General features: G+C 42.6%; 1 protein-coding gene across 1 annotated transcript in view; it reads left to right on the top strand.

Moving 5' to 3' along the window:
- Positions 1-1912: 1912 nt before the first annotated feature.
- Positions 1913-24171, top strand: part of OPCML (opioid binding protein/cell adhesion molecule like) — a 1129326-nt gene continuing 1107067 nt past the window's right edge. The window contains exon 1 of the mRNA XM_079104603.1: positions 1913-2051. Coding sequence (XP_078960729.1) covers positions 1991-2051 — 61 coding nt within the window. The 5' untranslated portion in view covers positions 1913-1990. The remainder of the gene's footprint in view (positions 2052-24171) is intronic.

Genomic DNA, 24171 nt, shown 5'->3' with positions numbered 1-24171 from the left:
CCTTCTCAACACTTCAAGTCGGAGGATTCAGTCACTGGTAATAGTTCCTCTAAACGTCTGTTGAATTTTTTCATTGCTCAAAGGATTCACGGATCAGTTTGCTTGTGAATGACGTGTTTGCCACAATTGGCTCAACAGAATTTCTTTACTACACGGGGCATATGTACACAATTGTCTCTTATCTACATTCACAAATATGCTAATTTGGGGTTGATTTCTTCAAATGCTTTGTCTACCCTTTACAGACCAATATAAATTCTTCTTGTTCCCAAGGACTTTATTCTAAGCAGGTACTTCGAGAGTGTCAGGTGATGATGCTATCTATCATCATGTGTTTTTCACTCAATTCCTCACGTTTATAAAGAGGTAAGTAATCAATCATTCTGCTTCTTTAAAAGCAAACAGACCTGATTTTCTAGAAAGGGAGAAGCTCAGTTAGACCCAAATAACCCATTACCAATTTGCTTGTAGACAGACCTAGTTTGAATCCCTGCTCATTTAGTTGTGTAGAATTTCACAAGTCACTGGCACTTGCTGGACTTGGGTTCCAGCCTGTTGAAATCCAGGGCAGGACTCTGGTGGGGATAAACTGAAGTAGCAGCTGGGGATACCTGCCACAGGGTAGATGCTTGGGAATATATTGAGACTCGCTTTGAGAATTGCAATGGGGAAGGGAAGGATACTCTTATCTAGAACGTCCTGTGCACATTGGGCTGAGAAGGAATCCCAGCTTCTGTGGGGTCTTTGGAGGGCATCCTGTGACAGCAATAGTTTCTCCAGTCTTTTCTATAATTGCTAGTGCTTTTCTTATCACAGAGCCTCATACGTGCAGAGCACAGTTGAGTGGTAGCATCGCTGAACTGGCAGTATGCTGCTCAGAAGCCCAGGGAGGGCTGTCGTCCTTTCTAGAACAGGTAGCTCATGGTTGGGGGAGAGTGGCAACTCAGGTGCAAAACTACTGTCCATGTTAACTGTCATTCTGGAAGGGACAAACTGAGCTGTGAAGAGGAAACATGAGAAAGGAAGGCAGAAGGCCACAGGTGTCCTCCATGACCTACTCATCTTGAATATTTCCCATGACTTCAGCAAGTTTCCACCTCCTGGAGGTCTATTCTGAGTACATCCCTTCCTATACTGTAATCATAGCAATTGTTTGGGCTTCTTGTCTTGGTAGAGTTTCAGAATGCTCTAATTGTGGAGAACTGGCCAATTCGTTTTGCATCTTCAGTGGAAAAAAAAACAAAAACAAACTTGATATGCCCATATTCCTTCTGGGAAAACCAGATTGCTTCCAAGTGCTCTTAATGGCAGGTTGAGGGACTGGGGTGCAGATTTAAATGTCTGAATGTTCCCTGTGGGTTGCGGATCTTGCAGCATCCTGCCTGGACACCAGGAAAAAGGAAGAATGATCAGGAATTGGCATGGGCATTAGTCACATTTCAACCAAGAATCAACCTTTCTTTCTTGGTTATGTCCTGAGCCCTGCTGGAGTCTAAACTGACAGCACCAAACCCCTCCCACTGCCCACCAAAGAGGAGTGTGTGCCCACACAAGCCCCACATGGGCATACTCACACGGATGCCAGTGCGCACTGCTGTGCTCCTGGGGAGGGGGTGAGAAGGGAGCAGGCTTCAACTCCCTTTGGAGTCCAGCCTTCCAAACAGGAAAGTCTCCTTGTGTCGCTCAGGAGAGTGGAGCCAATGCGTGCCTTGGAGGAGGTCTGCTTTGAGCCCTGTGCAGATTGGTGCTGATGATTCTTACCAGTTGTGTGTATGTGCAAGAAAAAAAAAAAAAAAAAAAAAAAAAAAAAAAACCAGAGACGCTGCCTGCCTGCTCCCATCTCTCGCGCGCTCTCTCTCTTCTGCTCTCTCCCTCCCTTTGCAAACATTGGATTTAAACCTGCTCAGAATTCAGCACAGAGGAAGGCAGCAGCGGTAGCAGCAGCAGAAGCAGGAGCAAGCCCGACATCCCAGAGCACTACAGCATCGAGATGTACCATCCCGCTTACTGGATCGTCTTCTCTGCCACAACTGCCCTGCTCTTCATCCCAGGTACCCGAGAAGGGTGTTTTCTCTTTCTGGGGCGATTGTGCAATGCAAGGGCAGAAGAGGAAGGGGGAAGAGGGAGAGGCAAGGAGGAAGGGAGGAAGAGAGGGAGTGTGAGAGGCATGTGAGCGAACTAGGTAGGCTTTCTGTGCATACACACACACACACACACACACACTCTGCTCACTCAATTGCTCACACGCATGCAGATGCTCGCAGCACGGGATTTGCTCTCTATTCCGGGGAATCGGTGAGCTGGGTTCGAGATCTGCACTGTGCTGTGAGACACTGCTGTTTCTGTGAAAGGTACTCACTGGCATTAACCAGTTGTATTCTCGGGGGTAGGAGGAGAGGGGTTTAAACTCCTATGCACAAATCCTTCTTGAACCTCTGTTGGGACCTGCAAGGATGGATGGGGCATCCTTATTTCTCTCTCCAACCCATTCCCTCTCTGTTTCTGAATCAGTGTAGATCTCAGTATCTCCCCTTTTCTGTATTTTTTTCTGTCTGTCTCTTTTCTCTTTCTTTTATGCTCTCCTCTTTCTTCTCTCTCGCTCCCTCCCTTTGCAACCCTCTCCCCATCCTTTCTCCTTCACTCATGAATTTGCTATATTGCATTTTTTTATCTGAACAGTGTTTCTCTCTTCTGTCGTCCTTTCTTTATCCTTCCACCAAATGGGCAGATCATGACTTTGAAATTCGGAATCCTCTCAATTTCTCCTTCCTCCTACTGACATCAGAAATGTGAATTTCCCTTGGCAGAATTTAGAATGTCTAAACTGAGGGAAGATTGGGGAATCTGGTCTGGGAATCTGGATTTACCTGATGTTCATCAGCATCTTCTCTACCTTATCTGTTGATTTAAATGTGATGCTACCTCACACAACAGTTACTTGTTTAGGGGAAACAAATCTGCAGTGATATAGGTAACACTGCAATCATATCAAAATAAGGTTGGGAGAAGATTTGCAAAATCCAACACGTCTTAATAGATTTGGTAATTGCAAAAGAGTCCTTTGCGAGCAGACAACTGAATGCCCGCAGGCATCTTTCACACAATGCTGAAGGGGCTAGGTTATGCTTGCTGTGATTTTAGGCAGCATCAAAGCATTGGTAGAGTTACATACTAAACCCCAACCCAGGCAGGGTTTCTTTTTTTTCTTTTCTTTTCCCTCAAATCAAGATAGATATATTGGGTAAAGCATTAGCTTAGACCAAAATTCCCATACATATTTACAGATATGAATGCTAAGATTCTTAAGCCTTGCATTTCATTCCATAAGTAATAGACATTTTACATTTTAATATGCAGAACCCCTTGGTAAGGTTTTAAATTTGTTTTTTAAAAACATAATTCTCTAAGTACTTCTATGATACCAAAGTGACATTATAAAATAATGGAAGTTTATTGGAGAGAAAGAAGAGCAGACCAAATATGGTAAAGAAGGCCAATGTATAATGCTTTGTCACAAAAAAGTTTTAAATTTTTAAATTATTTTTGCAATTACATTTTTAAATTTTTAGTTTGTACTTTTACAAGCAGAAGTGGGCTCTGTGTAACCCTGTTTCTGGATGTTTATTTAGGATGAGAAGTTCCGTGTTGGACGTGATGTTTTTCTTCTTCCCAATTCCGGCAGTGTGGTAGGGGGTTAGAGCCAGGACCTGCAGGGGGCTGGGCTGACAGGAAAGCAGGCCCAGCACTCAGTACCTGCTGGAGCCTGGTAGAGGGAGCCAGGTAGGTGCTCTGGGCCCACAGTGAGAAGACAAACTTTCCTACGCAGACCACATGGCAGTTCCTGGGGTCCTCCTCGCTCCGGGTTGATTACCCTCCTCCCACTGTACTGGAGCAGAGATCAAGACCTCCCCCCAGGGGAATCCTGGCAGCGTGTATGCGCCCCTTACGGCAAAACCCGGAACATTGCACTTCCGAAAGGGGAGCCGCGTGAGTCCCAGTCGTCTGAGGCTGCATTGCAGTGCACCCTGAAGGAAGTCAGGAACTAGGGTGAAACCTCCCTCTAGAGGTCCCCTGACACCCTAAAACACAGTTCCTCTCCATTGGTCGCGAGCGGGCAGAAATTGCCTGCAGGAGAAGCTTACATACCCAAAGCAGCTGCATGAAAGGGGAGTGCACCTCCACTTCCTAAACCCCTGAGTGTGGGGCTGAGGATGATAGTGGAGCAGATTCCCAATCTCTCACAAATGTCAACCTGGGGTCCTCCTTTGCTCCTGGTCTGCTTCCTCCTCAGAGTGATGCCCTTTATGCCAATTGTACTAGGAACCTGGACAGTGAGATCGTGCAAGGAGGAAAAGTTGGCGTCAGAAGGTGTAAGTGGAGTGAAGGAAAATAATATACACCGAAGGCATCCTGCTGAACCGAACCTAGCTGCAGTCAAAGTTCTGAGGCTCTGCCATGGTTTCCTTGTGACTTCTTCTTTCTCACTTACTTCCTTCAGTATGTCTTCAGGCTCTTTCCCCCTCTTTGTTTCAAATGGTGCTTTTCCCCCCATGGGGTTAATAGCAGCTTGTTAGCCATTTACTTTCCTTGCATCTAAAGACAGAGGCTAATGCAATAATGAGACCCTGACCTGGTTGGGCTTCCACACCATTTCATTCTGCAGTTTTCTATTTCTTGGTAAAACACGTTTCCATTCCAGAATAATTTTAAGGTTAATGCTGTTGTCACCCGATACCTTCCAGGGGGAGAATGATGGACACGGATTGCTTTTCTAGGCAGAATCTCTAGGATGGGAAGACAGTTATAAGTGGACACTGTGTTGAGACCACATCCAAGACAGGGCATAGGGTCATGGTTGACACTTTAATTGTCATGCTTGGGACAGTCCCTGGGCACCCAGGGTTGGGGTGAGCTTGTCCCAGGTCGGGGGAGAAACAAGGATCTGTCTTGGGACCCTTTGTGAACTCTAATCTAAGAGCTTTGTGGAAGACAGTTAGGAGGGGGAAGCAAAGTGAATGCTGCTGAATATTTGCATTAGAATCACCTGGTGGGAGGGGGTCAGATTAAAATGCAAAATTCCTCTATCTTAGACACAAGTATTTATAAATAACAAACATACCTGCCCTTCCAGAAGTAGACTTCCAGACTACTTTGTCTGTAGTTTAAAACCTGTGTTCATGTCCTGAATCCTGAAGCATTGAATTGGCCCATTTTCTCCTCTCTCTCTCTCTCTCTCTCTCTCTCTCTCTCTCTCTCTCTCTCTCTCTCTCTCTCTCTCTGTGTTTTGTTAATTTATTTTTCTTCCATTTAGTTCTGCGAAATGGCACTTCGGCCATGGGGTAGGATGGGGAGGGGTGAAAGTCATGTTGCTGTGTTAAGCAGCTAAGGCTCAGCTGTGGAAACACAACAGGGCACAAAAACTGGACAGGGGACCAGCTGGCTGATGGAAGAATTGAACTTCTAACCTGGAAGGCTGTTTTTCTCCAGTTCAAACTTTTGCCTCCTGTTTCCTTCTTCACAGCCCATCCTGCTTGGGTCTTGTGTCCTGTGCTCTGAGCAGGGAAGTTGATGTGAGGAAGTTCCCAGCTGCCCTGACTGGATTGAATTGGCTCTACATACATACATCTGAGAGCCCAGATTCCCAGCTTGGTCTCTGCATCTTAAATACTGGACCTTAACCAGACTTACTTAGTGTCTGAGAGTCCTGAGATTGAATTAAAAATCCCCTGGGGATTAGGATTCTTCCTTCCCCAGTGTACACCTTCCTTTGAAAAGTGCTCTGGATCTAGGGCTGTAGGGGGGGAGATCTGGGGGGAGGGCTTTATAGCCAAGTGTTCAGGAATTCTTTTCCCTCTTCTTGCAACCAGTGTAGCGTAGGGAAACCTGCTAAGATTGGTATATAGGAAGGTTCAAACAGGAAACTTTAAACCTCAGATTTATTGATAAAGAGATAGGAACAAGAACTAGGCATTTGATTTTGAATAAGACTTCAGCATCCTTTTGCCAATCATAGATTAATGCCCCTCTCTCCAAGCTATCATGTGGCCCTCATCCCTTATAATGATTGACATGTTAATAAGGTCAGATCACATCCTGTTGGCATTCAGCATTGGCCCAGTGGCAATAGCAGGCACTGAGACAGAGAGAGGTGTCGACGGCTTTTTCAGTAGCCTGAAGCTGGGCAACGTTACTCAACCTGAGATTAATCAGAAATCCTGAATGTCTTAAGAGTCTCCTGTGTTACTTCAGTCCCATCTGCCTTTGTGCTTTCTCTCATTCTCTGTCACATCCCTGTAACCTAGAACATTATAGGAGATTACTTAAGCAGCCGCCACCTGTCCATGCTTATTGTCTTGCAGCCCTGGGCCTGGGTCCCCACAGGGGCCACTGGAAACTATACTTGTTGCTTATAGCCTCAAACCTGTGTCAGAGATCTGTGAGGCAGTTCCCATGAACAGGATCTTCACCCAAGCCTTTGAGCATGATGAAAGCCAAGAAGAAAGACTCCTATTAGCAGCACTTTGAGGTTCATTTGGTTGGATTAAGACATTCTCTGAGCCTCAATTTATCTGTCTGTAGGGTGGGTTCCAACTACTTGTACTTTTTGTTTCCAACTGTAGCCAAAAACCTAGGTTAGATAGTAACAAGGTAAACACTCATGCATTTTTAATGTAAAAAATCATGTTGGTCTCCTAGTAATAGGACAAAGAGAGAAGAATGCTCACAAGCAGAAGCTCAGGACAGGACATTCCTCATTGTTGAAAGAAGAAGAAAAGGTAGACTCATATTGATTCATTTATGTCTTGTCTGGTAGTAAAAACTAGCGCAATTCAATCTACCCATCTATTTATTCTTCAAGACTTTATGCAAGTTCTGGCTAAACAAAATGAATTAAGTAAGATGTTCTCCTGCCTCAAAAAATCATAAATCAAATAAAACAAAAATATATTTACCCTTTTCTTTCTTTTTTGACTTCCAATGAAATACACATGCAAACTTTGAAATTTTTGAATTTTGATTGTTCTGCTGTGAAAAACTGTGGCAGCAGACACAGCCCCTTTGGTCTCCTAAAACTGCTTTGCAATATTTTTGGTGGAATGCTAAGTACGTGGACTTGTGCATCAGCCGTGGACACTTGGGTTTTAGAAGACTCTTCCCAGCTTCTTGGCCTGTGATTGTCTGCAGCCTATGGGCTTTGGTTTTCCTAACCCTGACTCACTGGATAGGGAGCCCATCAGTCTGCAGCCCTGTCTGCAGATGGATGACTGCCATCCGCCTGCAGCTGCCTGAGGCTGGGAAGAGAGGAGAGATGGAAGCAAACCTCTCTTCCTGTCAGTGAACTCAAGTGTCAGCCCACAGATGGCCCCTGGCTGCTGACAAGTCAGGCTGTCAGTAGCAGTGAATGTTAGCACCTCTGGATCTTGACTGGCACCTTCCAGATATAGAGGCTGGGCAGGCTAACATCATCTTGGAGCAGCTCTGCTCTGTTCTCCTACTCTTGACCCTGATCCTTCTGTGCAGCTCCAGGCCCTGAGGACACTTCTTCTTCCTGTTGCTTATCCTGTGGGTGGGAGAACAAAATTTAGAATTTGCTCCTTATGCCTAAAGACTTGGTTGTCTCTGCCTTGATGGAGAAGACAGTAAAAGGGCCAAGATATCGTTCCAGTCCACTAGATTTCTACACCTTTCATTTCAGATGGGTAAGGGGTTAGGGGGGTATTTGTAGGACTCAGTGAAAGATTACAAGTAGTTCTGAAAATGGAGGTAAAAATTACAAAATTAGAGATGAACTTGAAGGCAAATATACCTAATGATTGGCTTCCTATTGGTGTGTAAATGTATATTCTTCCTCTTATCCTCAACATCCCTCTTATAATCATAGATTCATGCCCTTCCCCACAAGCATGGACACATACACAAACACAGACATAAATGCATGCACACCCTTGCAAGCTAGAGGTTAGTTGTTCTCAAAATCACATCCACAGCTTTGAGTTCATTATAGAAAGCAAGCCCTTTTCCTTTTGCCTTCTGTCTCTGCCCTTCCAGAACTCCTGACTGTTGCTTCTAGCCTTGGTATTCTCCCTGTGGGCACATATGGTAGAAACCTGTGCTAGACACTGCCATACTTGTGAGTGCTTCCTCTTAGCAATGCAAGACTCCCTGCACATTCACCCACTCTCCTCTGTACCCCAGAGCCAGTGGGTGCTAGAGGCAGAGGTTGCACTTATTTCCCAGTACTACCTTCGTCTCCCATCTAGGCCCCTTGGTGCTGAGAGGCTGGGCACTGCCCTGCAGCCACTAGACTAACTTAATTAAATGTTTGCCAAATGCTCTGAGACACCCTTGGGCAATGTGCTGGGTAAGTGCAGAGCATTATCATTATGATGCAGGCACATTACCTTTAATGAGCAGCAACAATGTGCTGAGAGACCCCTGGAAAGGCCAAGATGAATCAATGCATCAGGACACAGGTCATTGATTGGATTGGCTGCTTGCATGTTCATGGGAAATGATAAGTGACAAATTGGATTGCCTGCTGAAATCCAACTTGGAGAAAACCAGAATATTTGGTAGTTGAAGGGACAGAGTCTCTGAATGGTCATTCTTGAACCTTTATTCCTGGGGAATTTACAAATGCTGTTTTGCCACACTTGAGAGTCTGCTAATGGTTCTACTAAGGATATCAACAAACTTTTGCTTTATAATCCACCTAGAAAATTTATCTTTGGTCTCATTTGTTCCTCACTGAGAGACTGTGAGATTAAACCAATTGCAATCTGATCTTTGCTTTGCTTAAAACCTTCTACAGACTTCCAGTTAAGTTTAGTATAAAAGTCAAAATACTTAGCAAGGTCCACAAGGTCAAGATCTCCTTCCTATCTATCTTCATCCTGAGCCCCTCACCCCGTCCAGCTCTTGACTTTTTTCATTTTGGACAATCTCAGTTCCTCAGCATGTCATGTTTTTCTGTCAGATTACTTGAGCTTGAAAATTCTGATTGTCTTATTTTTTTCTGGCTAAACATCCTTTCCATCCTTCAGAACTTGTCTTAAATATTGCTTTCCCAGGAGAACGTTTTTGATACTTTAAAGTAGAATAGACCTTCTTATTTATTATGCAAGTCCTTGAAACAGACTTCTCTTTCTAATAATGTGAATTCATGTATTTCAAAGTAGTTCTTGTTTTTACTTTTCTCTTTCCTCCCTATATCATGGTGCACAAAGACAGGAACTGCATCCATTTTGTTCTCCAATATATGTTTGGTGCCTAGCACAGAGGCAGAGAATAAGTGCTCATGAAGTATTTGTAAATGAACAAGTATATGAATGAATGTGTCACCGGCCAATGTCACACAAATACTAAGTGTCAGCTTATTCTGCTCTATGCTTCTGCACTATCCCACTGAATCCTCAAAAGTGTCTGGGGCCTTGGGGCCCCCTGCCCAGCAGATTACCCATCTGCAGAATGAAGACAGAGATATGAGGACAGGCTTTGCTAATGGGAAATGGAAATGTGTAGTGAATGTTTAGAATGATTATTCATTCCAGAGTTCATGCTTGTCAATAAACACCAGCTCTGAACTACCAACCAAACACACATACAGCAGCTCAGAGCTGGAGCTGCATAGTTTTGGATCTCACATCACATGTTGCGACAGATACGCCTGAGAGTGAGAGCTGTTCTGTAAACACAGATGTGGGCCCTAATGTGGGCTATTGGTTTAATGCAAACTCAAATTACTCAGCACATTTAATCAGGGAGTCTGTTAAAGTGGCCCCCAATTATTTGAAATTTAGAGTCATGCCCCCAGTGCTAATAAGAGTACATAAGAGGTAAAATGTTGGGTTAGGGATGAAACATGCAAGTGAAGTACAAGTGATTCATCCAAGACCAACTGATACTTAATGGGTTGATGTCCATATGGAAATGATAAAGGCTCAGCAAATCAGAGGAAATACAGAAGGGGCTATACCATTTTTTTGTATCTAGTTGCTTTCATAGCCTTGTATGTTTCACAGTTGTTCTGTCATTGTTGTGGGATTCCAAACACTAGAAATCTTGCCTTATTCATCTCTGAATGCTCTACACTATCAAATGCATTCATTTATTTTACATGTTATTTATTGAGTGATTACTATGTGAAAAATGCTATGCTAGGCACTAGAAATGCAATTCCTGAACTAAAATTGTTACAGTCTCTGCTGCTGTGAAGTTTACAATCTAGTAGGAGACACAGACATGCATCAAACAAACACATATTTGGTTGTGAAATTACAATTGGGATAAGGTCAAAGATGGGGAGGTGTGTGGTTTTGTGATTGCCTATAAGGAGGACTGAGTCCTTCCAGGGAGGCCAGGGAATCCTTTCTTTTGAAAGTGACAATTCAGTGGAGATCTGAGAGATAATAAAGAAATGATCCAGGCCCAAGGAAGAATGCAAGGGTGAGCAAGGCATGCAGGAGTCCTACAGCAGGAAACATAGCAGCACATTCTCCCATCCAGCTGGAATGCAGAGGAAGAGAGTGTGGTGCATGATGAGGCTGGTAGGCTGCAAAGAGTCAGAAGATGGAGACATATTTTGGAAGTCTTAGTAATTATTTTGGCCTTTATTGTAGAAGTGATGGAATACTATTGAGGTGATTCCTATGCTGGGGATGTGGATCATGGTAAACACTTTTGAATCTCATCCTGGTTACAGTTTGCGTAATGGGTTAGAGGTGAACAAATCAGAAAGGAGTAAGTGAGATGAGAGGTCACTGCAGTGGTTCTCATGGGAAATGGTAGTGTCTTGGATCTTGGGAAGTGGCAGTTGGAATAAGGGACACTAATAAACTTGGCAGTTTTAAAGGAAGTCACAGATTAATTGTTGAAGCTGCAGATTCTGAAATCTGAAAGTATACCCAGGGTTCAATCCCCAACACTGAAAAAAAAGTTATCCCACCGTCAATACTGACAGTCTCTGGGGGAAGTGTTAAGAAGAGTATCTGCTCTGGAATTTCTGCTTTGCCTTTTTCAGTTTAGTGTCACTTTTCTGTGGAACAGGGAATAGGTTGCTTTTGGAATTTCTGCTCTTTCCTAAGTTTTGCAATCTCAACCTCTTAACTGGAGTCTCTCAGTGTCTAATGGAGGAGCTCCAAATTACATCACTCAACTTCTCTTTTGATCAAGAAAATGATGAAGATCCTCAGTTGTTTAATTTGCTGGATTCTGCCTGAGGTTGCTTCCTTCTGGAATAAGCTTTGGTTGAACCCTCAAATGATTTGTGTATCAAAAATGCTACCACTTCACAAACCTTACCATGTTGATGCTAAAACATGTGTAATCTCCCCTGAAGCCCATAACCTGGATGCTGCTAGGCAGAGGGTAAAATCCATGGCTTCCTGCAAACATTTTTAAATTACCACAATTAATTTAGGGGTCCTTGAAATTGAGAGCATCCTTGGAAATTGTCTAGAATATTCATTTCCTTTTATAGATGAAGCATAGAGGCCCAGGGTGCCTGAATGTCTTCTTTAAAGTGACATGGTCACATTCTGACTGAGCCCATTCTTGAATACAGGTCTTCTCAAAACCTGTCTGTGTCATTTCAACATAATATCAAAGGGCTGAGCTGAGCTTTGCCTCCTAGTCTGACAACATGCTAGAAAACGAACCTATAACATTGGCCACTATTTTGTTTCCTTGATTCTCTCTCACTTTAGTGTATAAGGAACATTGTAGAACAGGGTAACTCAATGGGTAAAAATCCCAGACTTAGGGTCTGGAATCAAAAAGCAAGTCAGAAGCCTTGTTCCTTTCACTAACATATTTTGACTAACATACTTTGAAATCACTTTTGTAACTGAGCTGGGAGATTTCTGGAAATGTATTTTTCCTTGTTAGGAGGAGGAATATGCTCAGGGTAGTAAATATCAAATACCAGGTATATGTCAATCTGACATGTATCAGGTCAACCTGTTGGTCTACACACTGATAGGCACCTGCTTTTATCATCACCATACCATCAAAACATTTCTTTTTAAATATCTATTTGTGCTAGGCTCTGCCCTAAGCTAAGAGAATATCTATATTGAGAATCCCAAGGACTCTATATTAATGATTTGTAGTCAAATGGTGACTTATAGTATATGAATTACATTTATGTGCATAGCAACTATTACACATGCTAACAAGTGAGAAAGCAGAAAGAACTAAGTCTTCCGATCTCACAGCTCCTATCATCACTCCCACTGCTTTCACAGTTGACATTATCAAAATGGGCACAATCAAAATAATTGCTGCAAAGAATTGTAGACAAATGCAGAATGAGAAGCAAAAATTCAGATTCTTGTGCAAGATGTGATTGAATGGTAAAACTGCTGAAGCCTAGCAGTGGTAAGGTCAAGTACCTGGGGACATGACCATTCCTAGAACTACAGGCCTGAGGAAGTCTTTGTGTTCTCTGAACAAGCCAACTTGGTTCTTCTGAAAGGCCCAGTGCCAAGGGATTTCCTGTACTCTTCAAAGACAGGGGAATGTTGGAAGAGAGGCTATGGCAGATGGAAATAGCCCATCAGCCTACAGGATCCAAAAGAAGCTGGAGTTTCCTTGGGAGTCCCCTGGCTTTATCCCATGGAGAGAAGAGTTCCCAGTCTTACTTGGCACTGGGATAGATGCCTATTTGGGTGAAGCCCAGAAGGGAAGGGATAATGAAAACTACTATCAGGAGTCTGCATCTTTTCCTGATGGGTCCCCTAAAGTCTTGAGAATACAGGGACACTAATGGGAATGAGAATATAGGGACACCAGCTTAGCCTCATGATATCCATGAAGACTGGGCTACTTCTGATGACACTGTTTCTTCCCTTATTCCATTAATTAATTAGTTAATTGATACTGTGGACTGATCCCAGGTGTACTTTACCAGTGATCTATATCTCCAGTCCTTTTTATTTATTTATTTTATTTTGTGAAGGATTTCACTAAGTTGCCCAGGTTGACCTCCAACTTGTAATCCTCCTGCCTCAGACTCCCTTGTTATGGGATTACAGGTGTGCACCACCATGCCAAGTCTAAATTATTTATTTTTAGAGTAAATCGTTGCCCTTTCGTGGTCACCTTATGGAAGCACAGACAATAATGAGACCATAACATAGCCTTGGGTTTTGCATCTACACCTGTAAACCCAGTGGTTTGGGGCAAGCAGTTGACTTCTCCAAGACTCTTAATCCTCTCCATAAAATGGGGAAAAAAAGATTACCTACTTCTCAGGGTGGTACAAAGTTCACCAGAGATGAAGAACAAAATACATATTGTCTCTGAAATGCTATGTAGTTTCTGACTGACAGGTCATGCATCTCTCGGACAGGCCACATTTGTGTAAGTATTTTTCTTTTCTTTTTTTGTAACTTTCTCTCTTTCTCTATATGGTGGGTTATGGTTATAATTAACAGTGGATCACATCTCAAAGTGCCTATAAATTTCATTTTGACTCAGGAGTTCTATTTGAGGGATCCCTTGCATTCATTTCCCCAGGTATGAAGCAGTGTTTGGTTTTCCTTATCATTTTTCCATGGAGAGCACTGGAAAGTGGTTTCTGTGTCCCCAGTTGAGTTACTTTGAGCCTGGCAAAGAGTGTGGACTCTGCCACTCAGGTTGTGATGACAGGTGTCTGGAATGCATTGAGGAAGAGTCCCTGTATGGAACCTAAAGAAAGGTTGTGAGTGCCAAGCCTGAACTGATGACAACTGTCTTTTGTAGTTGGTGTCATTATTAAAAATAGAATTTCAAGATGTAGTGCATTGATGGAGAAGATACTTTGGGGGAAAATGAGGTTTTCTTTGGCTTCCCTGAACACATGCTAGACAAGTGTTGGCTATTTCCCCTCCCCATGGGTGATTGGTGAATCCCTAGTGATTATAGTCTTCTTTATAGGGAAGGCATACAGATTCTCAGACGCTCACAAATCCTTTCAGCCTATAGTGGGTTAAGTCAGTGGTGTTCTTGGTAGGCAGAAAGGGGTTACATACTTGGCTTATACCCTGCCCTAATCCAAAAGCTCAACTTCTTGGTAGCAGCAGAAAAAGACTTGGCAAAAGTAGAGATGGTAAGCTGATCTACAGTTCTGTAAAGGGCCCTTGAGACCAAGTCCTCAGGGTATCTGGCCCTCATCCATGTACCAGGTCTTGTTTAGGGTCAGATAGGAAACTACTGCATTCCTCCTTGAAACTGGAAAATTTATTCTGTGTTGTATTTTAATTTATACAAAGGTCTCTAGGTCTAGCTTTGGATGGGCAGAATCTCAGAGATGTAAGGCTGCCCCCTCTAATCTTTGACTTTGAGTGGTTCAGCCCCCAGTCTGTAGCTACAGCCCTGGCTCTCATTTGTGGGCATCAGAAAGTGTGTCAGTGTGGTTAAGTTCATAGAAACAGTGGATGCTTCTTTGGAAGTCCATTGGACAGCACAGCGTATGGCTGATTGAAGTCAGTTTTGTCTGGCAGACACATCTGCCTGTAGATTAGAAGTGCAGTGACATTTCTACTCTGTTAGTCTTCTTGAAACACCAGTGGAGTCTGTGTGTCCAGGAAGGCCAAAGAGCTTTTGGTAACGAAGTCATATTTTATGTTGTGGTTCAAGAGAAGCAGTGAGTGAGGGTTGAGGGAATAGAGGAGGCTGGAGAAATCTAAGAAGATTCATTATAGTTTTTTTCCCTGCCAAAGCGTCATGTTCTTTATTCTTCTGTACTTTAAATTCTTGTCACTACTTTTTTGTTGTTGTTACTTTTTGGTGCTGACATCTGGGAATAAAGGGGCCATGATAGATTTTTCAGTAAAGAGAAAGCCCTTCAATTTACCCTGTCCTTCTGTTATTGTTCCCAGACACTGGCTGTATGACTTGCTTTACCACCAGGAGATTTTTCACCTGTGGCTGGACTTTATTTTGCTCAATTAAATTAGTATGTAAGAAATATCTTAATTACTTTCTTGAGATTCATTGAAGGCTCTTTTTGTATTGCACTGAACATTTGGTAGTGGATGGCAGAGTCAGTGTGAAGCCAGAAAACAAAGGCTGGAATCAGAAAGAAATTTAAAACAAAAGAGGAACAAGGAATGTCTAGAAGGGAAGAGCGGGTTGAATATTCTTTTTCCAAAGTACTTGGGATCAAAAGTGTTTCAAATTTTAGATTTAAAAAAAAAAATTGGGGGAACATTTACATACATATAATGAGATTTTTGTGGAGATTTTAGATGTGAACACACATCTAAACAGAATTCATTTATGTTTCTTATACACATTTCTCATATCATCTGAAAGTAATTTTATGCAGTATTTTTAGTGCACCTGTGTTTTGACTGAGGTCTGTCACATGAGGTCAGGTGTGGAATTTTCTATTTGAAGTGTCACATCACCACTCAGGAAGTTTTGGATTTTGGAGAATTTCAATCTTTGTAATTTTGGATTAGGGATGGTTTATCTGAATAAAGAAGGATAAAGGCGAAGCACCAGGCCACCGAGCAAGAAGGCTGCAGGGACTAAGATGGCAGCAGATGAGTCAGCAAGGAAAGCTGAAGCACCTTGGAGGAGAAAACCCTGAGGGGTTTTCCACTCGGAGCAGAATTCCTCCTGCATTGAGGTGGCATATGGGTTTTATCAGCCATCGCCCACAGTGGCAAACACCCCTGTGTGCAATCTGGTTCTTAAGGCATTAAAACATAAGCTACAGCAATTCAAATACCACAAAAATCCTGAGGGTTGAACTCAGGGTCCCTGGGTAAGTATAACAGCTGCCTATCTTCCAGCCCTGAAGACCACCCACCTGGCCGCACACAGACACCACCATTTATATGTTCATACACACACAGAAATACATACAGTACCTATATACATCCCCACCACTCAGCCCCACATACCTCCCTATATACACAGTACACATATATGTTCCTCCCACCCAGCCAAAACACTCACGCAATCCATACACACAGAATACATACACACACACACACACACCAACAACCACGTACCCACACACATACACCTGTACATATAACACCCATAAAGCCACACACACCATGCATATTTTTACAACTCCCACAATCATATACGCAGTATACATGCATATACACAAACCATCCACCCAGCCACAATACACTCACATACACACACATCACCGCCCAACCACATATATACACTGATAAACATAGCACACACACACATATATATATACCCACCCACAAATCACACACATATTTACACACTCATACACACATCACCCACACATCCATACACATACCATCCACTCATCCCAGGCCCATAATACACCACCCACATATACACATACCACCCACCCACTCACAAGAACATACACACCTATCCACATACCTTCCACCCATCCACACACACAAACACATACATACATACACATAGCACCTACCCACATACACATATATTCATTTATACACAACTCCACATCTAGATACCCATCTATACCCACTCTCATCCACACCCATACACAAACCAACCACTCACCCATCTATATAGACATTCACACTCATATGCACACCACCTGCTCATAAACACACAAACACATTCATACACATACATGCCCCACCACCCACAAGCACATACACATTACCCCTGCACACCCATACACATACACACACCACTCATACGTACAGTCCCCAGCCCCACAGCTTTACATATGCATGTACCACCCATGCACACACATGTATACATATTATACACATATACACACCCCCACATACCCTGCTCCTCTTGCTAACCATTTTGGCCACCACAGGGCCTTTTGAAGGTTGTCTTTTGGTAGCATCATAAGCATAAATGTCATGGGCTACACTTTGGCCCTGGTAGTGCAGAGGAAAGTATTGCTTCCTGAACATTGTGGTCCTCCAGTCTAAGGATGGCAGAACAGAAGGGGATTTAAGGATCCCTGGGCCTTCCTTATTCATTTAGTGGGTAATGCTCACCAGGTGGACATCCTTGATTGCCCCCTCTCTGCATATGCTTATGGCCAGAGGTACCCTTAAAAGAGCTGCAGTAGTTATCCACTTATTCAGTTTGGCTTAGGAAATCCCTCCAGTTCTCTTCTTCCTGCTCCAGAAATACCTCTTCTTGCCTGGGTTGTGACCCTGTTTAGTTTCTTTGTCTGGCTGTTCCATCACCGTTTGGACCCTGAAACTGATAGCTTTTCTCAGAGGTTTGCCCAGCTCTAATTAGTTTTCTTCCTCCCAGTACAATGCCCCTCAAATTACTCCCTGGTTCCATGTTCCATGCTATAGTTTCTGCTGTGTAATCCACATTCCTTAAGGTCCTGCTTCACAGTTCAGTAGGCGAGAGTTGATCCTCCTCTCCCAGACTTCACCTGCTCTTTATCAGCACAGCAGTTCCACTCTCATTAGCTTTATGTAATCACTTTCTACTCTTTAAGGAAAATGAAGACCCACTCTAGTATGAATGGTCTCTCAAATTTTTGTTTATGAACTCCCGCATTTTTACCATTAAACATTTTAAGCATGTACATGTAATATGTATAAATGATATACATGTCACTACATGTACATAATGAGAAAAAGGATAAGAGAAAAATAGGAATTCTAATATTCCTTCCTTTCACATCGATATAACATTCAGAGCAGCCCTGGGGACAAGCACCACTTTGAGACCACTGCATTAAATCATACCACGTGTTTCGAACTACAGTCAAGACAGAAATGTCAAATCATCCTTGGCAAGATGCTTCTAATGGCTCAGCTTTCACTGCTTCCCTCTGGGACTGAGCACGAGAATGTGTCCTTGGTCACAAATCACTCTGGATATTGGTACAATACAGTTGCTATGGCAGACCCCATCTTGGAGCAGCTGTAATGTTCTTCAACAATACTACCTTTGTGGTAAAAATGGGTAACACATCAGCAGATACAGACTAGCATCCAGAATAGTCTCTCATTTATCAAAAAAAAGACCATGGAAAGGAAATAAATGCAAAACAGCCTTTGCAAGAAGAAAAAGCTAAGAAAAGGGACCATCCATTCCAACTGTTCATGAGTCTTCATTTCACATTCTCAACCTCCTCCCTCTGTCCGGCTCTGTCCCTGGTACCAGCTAGCCTAGACACACTGCAATCTTTGCTTCCCTGGTTTGTTCCCCTGAGAGAAAGTCCAGCTGAGGCAGGATCAGAATTTCTTCAAAGAAATATTATTAAACTATATTAATGGAGATACATAGAAAACAGTCAAAACAGGAATATCTGAAACTGGCTTCTTTTTCTTGAGCATAGTTTTGTCCTGAGGAGACTCAGGTCCAGCCCAGTATTGGTGGTGGCCATGAGAACGTGGCTTTCAAATATTTGGCTGTAAGAATTGTGGCTGATTGAGAATCTCCCTGAAGCCCATCACTGTGTTAGCTTTGAGGCTGTTTCCCAGTTCATGATTGAACGCAGTAAAGATACCACGTCAGGCCCACTTTGGGGAGATATGGTCCCCTCTGATGGGTGACTTTGACCTGAAGCTTCCTAAGCGGCTCTCTAAATGTTCCTCGGAACTGCACTGTGTTGTCTGCTTCCGCCTACCCTTCCCGCCTGCCTTCTCACCTTCAACAAGGACCAGGCTGCCACAGCCGTCTGTCTGCTGGCCCTCCTGGCTCCTTCTTCATTTTCTCTCACAGTTGCTTCCGCTGACAAATGTCTTGCACATTTAAACTTGTCTTGATGTCTAGTTCTCAGAGGACCCAGCCTGACACAGTGTTGCTGGGCTGACCGAGATAAGTAGGCGTGTGAGCCAATGTTTTACTCCATATGTCGACCTTTTCTAGTTTGACGTTATACCACCCACGCTGCAAAGTTAAGCTAGGACTCATGGACAGCCCTAGGAAAGCCACAGTTTTCAAGACTAGAGAAAGTGACTTTTTTCAATCCTCCTAGGCAGAATCCAAAAGCCCCAGCCTACCCCTGGAATAAATCAAATGTTTTGAATATGTCCCCTGAAATTTCTTACTTGAATTTTTGGCTTTTGGGAATTGGTCATAAAGGTGGTTCAATTTTCCCTGTAAGTTCATTTGAAAATCTAGCCACAACTTACATTTATTTCTAATTTTTCAGGTTTTTTATCTGGGGCATATTCACTATCTGGCTCACAAACCTGGTTCTATCTTTCAGGACTGTTTTTTTTTCTAATTATTATGGTTTTATATGTTTAGCTTCTTGAACTTGATTTGTCTAATGTTCCTGTGGCATGTTTCCTAAACTTTTTATATTTTTAGGCGGGATACTCTGTTGTTGGGTTGTCACATGGGTTATAGAATGTTTAGCAGTATCTCTGGCCTCTGCCCACCAGATGCTAGTAGCACCTCTTGAGTTATGAGAGTCAAAAATGTCTCTGGCATAGCCAAATGTCCCCTGGGGGACAAAGTCATTCTAGGTTGAGAACTGCTGCTCTGTGATTTTAAATGGTCAGTGCGGTATCTTAGCAACCCTTCTAACTTGTGCTAGCTGTCTTCTTCCAGCTAGTGAAAGGATGGACTTCTCTTCCTGTATCATCAGCCTGCACCCCTGACCTGTTCTGGTTTAAGTCTGTGAGAAGCTTCTGGTTTTCAGCTTATTTATTTCAGTGGAAATTTGTTTTTTCCAGAAACTGCAAAACAAGGTCATCAAATTCTTCATCTTTTCTAGGTGCTTTTCATCTTTATTCATATTTTCTCAGGTGAATACTTTTTAATAATGATCAACAATAAGAACATACTTGAAAATTGTACTTTTAGGTATAATAGTAGGGTTGTTGTCTGAAATGGAGTGGTATGTGTACAATCAAACATGCACCATGACTACATTGCTATTTAGTTGGACTGCCTCTCTTATTGAGCATGTGATTGTTATTAGCCAAACTCTTCTAGCAACTGTCTTCAGGGCACACTTAGATTTTGTCTGTTAGCTTGGGGGTAATCAGGAAGGAGAGTGACAGCTCAGATAAGATTCCTATAGGCAAATACCTAAAACTAAACTAAAAGGCAGTATCTACAAAATAGAAGATTGTAAATAACAGTATAGACCCAACCGCAATTATGGCAGTAGAGTTTTGAGATCTGTCAAGGATGCTCAGTCAGTTTGAAGACTTTCCTCAACTTGGGTCTTTGGGGGTTTCTTTTAGTGGAAAGGAAGTTCTTTTGCAGAACATTCAGAATATCCATCTACCTTCAATGATTTTGGTAGGAGGAGATGCCAAATGTTCCAAGTGAGAACAGAACATACACATGTGCAGTGGAGCCGATAAAAAGGATGTAGGGTGTTTGATTGTTCTTTTTCTCTTTAGACCCATTTGGGAGTGACCAAAGCATCAAGTTCACTTTCAACAGATAAATGTTCAGGGCTCCAAACTTAGGAAGCAGATAAACTTCCTGCCTTGGAAGTAACTATTGCAGAAGGCATATCTGATAGTTACTTCCCCAGCCTCCTCATACTGGTTTCTCACTTTCTTTGAAGGCTATTATGACCCCTGTGAAAAACCCTGACAATACTAGAGCACTAAAACCTTGCAGGCACCAGGAAATGTGCACCACCTGTAATTCTGGGATCTTTTTCTTATGGTGGACCTTCTGGTGTCACTATACATTGCAGCATGTGCTCTCCAGTTCTGAGAGTTACAGATTCTTCCGGAAGCCTTGAGGGATTTGGTGCATGAAGCCTGACCTTTTGGGATTCAGAGTCACAACTGTTTCCCATAATTGGCTGACTGCTGTCCTTATTTCTTTGCTGCTCTGTTCCTGACAACAATAATTTTAAAAGCTAAACTGTTAATCTCTGTGATCTAGCTCACTGATTAGGATCTTTTCATAAACCATTATAAATGCCAAATTTGGTTTAGATAGAAGCTACTTCTGTGTGCAATCCATAGGCAATGACTCTGCAAGGTCATCATGCAACAGTATCTGTTGTGCATTTGCTTTCTGCCAGTCATCAGGGGCTCAGGACAGTAGACGACTGAGACAGGACACTCTCCCTAGTCCTTCACTCAGGAGACACCCCCATAAACACGTTAACACAGCACAATGTGCTGTGTCCACGTTCTTTTGCATAAACAGTTCTATGAAGGCATAAAGGAGAAGACAAGGAGGTCCCTAGCTTTCTCCAGGGGGGTTTCTCAGAGGAGGTGGCATTTGACTATAATTTTTAAAGGGGTAGCAGAGGATCATCTCATGGGGAAGCCAACTGAAAAACACAATAACCACAGGTACTGATGTCTGGGGATCGGCTGGGAAATAGCTGGCAGGGGACAAAGCAGTGGGAAAGAGGTGGGGGAAAAATCCTTGCGATCTTTCAAATTTCAGTGTCAAGAAAAAGAGTAGGGCTTTGTGATCCGTGCAGCAGTATTCTTATTACACTGCAGAGTTTGTTTGTGTAATTTAAATGTCAGAAAAATGATGGATAGTGCTGGTGAAGTCTGAACTTTCCATAACCCCACAAGTTGCTAAATGTCCATGTTATGAATGGAGTCAAGGGTGTGAGAAAACTTGGGTTTTTATTTATTTATTATTTTTATTTTTTTATGTTTGGGGTTTTACACAATATAAAAGGTGTGATACACTGTCTCTCAAATCTTCTCCTTTGTTTACACCCAGATAGAACTATAACCCCTACATTTATGAATTCTAGGCAGCAGGACCAATAAAATTAATTTTTTTTTCATGACTTCAAGGATATTTTTAATTGTAGGTTTTGCTCAAATTTCAGGATAAAGATATATGTAATTGCTCATGGAGTTCTTGAAAATTCACTAACCTGGTGTGATAATGTGCTATATTAAGAAGTGTATATTGGCCTGTGTACCATATCTTGAAACAGAACTCCTAATACTGTTGGAGATGAGGGTGCTAGGAGAATCTTTTGTTCTCATTTTTGGAGTCTGGTCCTGGTTCCTGACACAGAACTCCTAACACCTTTGTAATTTCCTGAGTGATAGGAGCATAGGACACTGAGCTCCTAAATCCCTTGGAATTTCCTGGGTGATAGAAGCATCTTCTGCTCTAATGAGATGACTACTGGGGACCTCCTGGACAACCGCAGGATGAAGTCTGGTTTCCAGGGGAACGATGTGATTAGACAGTATGAATTTTCAACTCCCTATCCCCCAGTCTCTGGGGAACAGAAAAGGGCTGCAAGTTTAATTGATCACCAATGGTCAGTGATTTAATTGATCATGCCACCTAATGAACCTTCCTTAAAACCCCAAAATGATGAGGTTCAGAGGTCTTATAGATTTTTGATCATATGAAGGTGCCTGGAGGGTGGGGTACCTAGAAAAGGAGTGGGGTTTCACATCCCTTCTCACATGCCTTGCCCTATGAATCTCTTCCATTTGGTTATGTGTCTATATTCTTTGCAGTATTCCTTATAATAAGTGAGTAAACATGATTAAAATGTTTCCCTGAGTTCTGTGAGCCACTCTGGTAACTAATCAAATACACATAGGAGGTATGGGAACCCCTGTTTATAGATGGTCATTCAGAAACTCAGCTCACAATCTGGGGCTAGTAACTGGCATCTGAAGTAGGATGCAGTTTTGTGGGACTTAATCCCTGAGTCTTATGGGATCTGGTTCTATCTCCAGGCAGACAGTGTTGAAATGGGATTGAATCATAGCGTATCCAAATGTTGTCCACTGGCAAATTGTTTGCTATGTATAGGGAAACCCTCTCACAACTGGTGTCAGAGGTGTTGTGTTGAGTGACTGGTGAGAGTAGAAAGAATCATATTCTTTCTATCTTTTTAGATGTGACCATTGTTCTTTAACTTCATTCATTTATCAAATATGTAGTATGCAACTGGCCAGCATGAGTCAAACACTATTCTTAGACTTTGGTATCCATCAGTGAATGCAACAAATCAAGATTCCTGCCCTTAGGAAGTTTATATACTAGTGGAGGGAATCTTATAATAAACAGTATGCACGATACAAAAATAACTTATCACTATGTTAGAACATGGATAAAGAGAATGAAGTATATCAAGTTATGGACAGTGGGAATACTAGAAAAGAAAGCTACAGTTTAAGACAAGCAAGTCTTGGTAGACCTCATTCTGAAGGTCATACTTGAGCAGAGTCTTGCAGGAGGCAAGGAGTTCTAGAAAGAGCAGTGCTAAGACCCTAATGCATGAGTATAATCTACCTGGCTCAGCTAAGGAACAGCAGAGAAGCAAGTGTGACTCAAGCAGAGTAAGCAAATGGGAACAGCAGGAGGAGTTGTGGACAGAGAAGTGATGGGGAACTCTGTTAAATGAGCTGTGTTGTCCTCTGCTATAATTTGGATAAGTGTCTCCCAAAGACCCATGTGTTAAAGGTTTGATCACCAGCTTGGAGCTATTGGGAGGAGGTGGAACCTTTAAAGAGGGGGGCATAGTGGAAAATTTTAGGTTGTTGGTTGTGCTCTTGAAGGGGATTGTGAGATTCCCCAGTCTCTGTCTACTTCTCTGCCGTGAGGTAGAAAGGCCTACTCCATCAAATATTCCCTACACAGGTCCAAAGCAATAGGATCAATTGGTCGTGCATGGGCTTAAACCTCCAAAACTGTGTTTCAAAATAAAGTTTTCCTCTTTACTTGACTACCTCAGGTATTTTGCTTTGTAATTGAAAGTTGACAAAAACATTCTATGTAAGGGGTTTGACTCTTACTCTAAGTTTGATGAGGAGATCTTGGTAGATGGTTATTAGGAGTAGCACAATCTCACTTGATTTAAAAGCACATTCTGGCCACTGAATGTAGAAACAGGGAGACTATGTAGGAGGCTATTGCTGTACCTACACAAAAGATGACTGCAACTTGACCCAGGGCGAGAGCAGAGGAAATGATAGTGGTTGATCACGGCTGTATGCCAATGGCAGAGTCACCAGGCTGGCAGAATATGGGGTGGGTGAGAGTGTTTTAAAGGAGGACTCTAAATTTTCTAACCTGAACAATTGGAATGATAAAGTTGCCATCAACTACAATGGAGATTTATGGGTGGAACATGATTTTGCAGATTGGGGTCTGGGAGTTTATTTTGGATATGTTGAACTTGATATGTCTATTGGACATGTTGAGTAAGGAGTCGGATATTTAATGAGATTGGAGTGTGTGTGTGTGTGTGTGTGTGTGTGTGTGTATGAGAGAAAGAGAAAGAGAGAGAGAGAGAGAGAGAGAGAG

The sequence above is a fragment of the Sciurus vulgaris genome (genome assembly GCF_902686455.1).
Source record: "Sciurus vulgaris genome assembly, chromosome: 11".
NCBI classification, from domain to species: domain Eukaryota; kingdom Metazoa; phylum Chordata; class Mammalia; order Rodentia; family Sciuridae; genus Sciurus; species Sciurus vulgaris.
The sequence above is the reverse complement of the archived record's forward strand: the minus strand, read 5'-3'. Positions and strand labels throughout refer to the sequence as shown.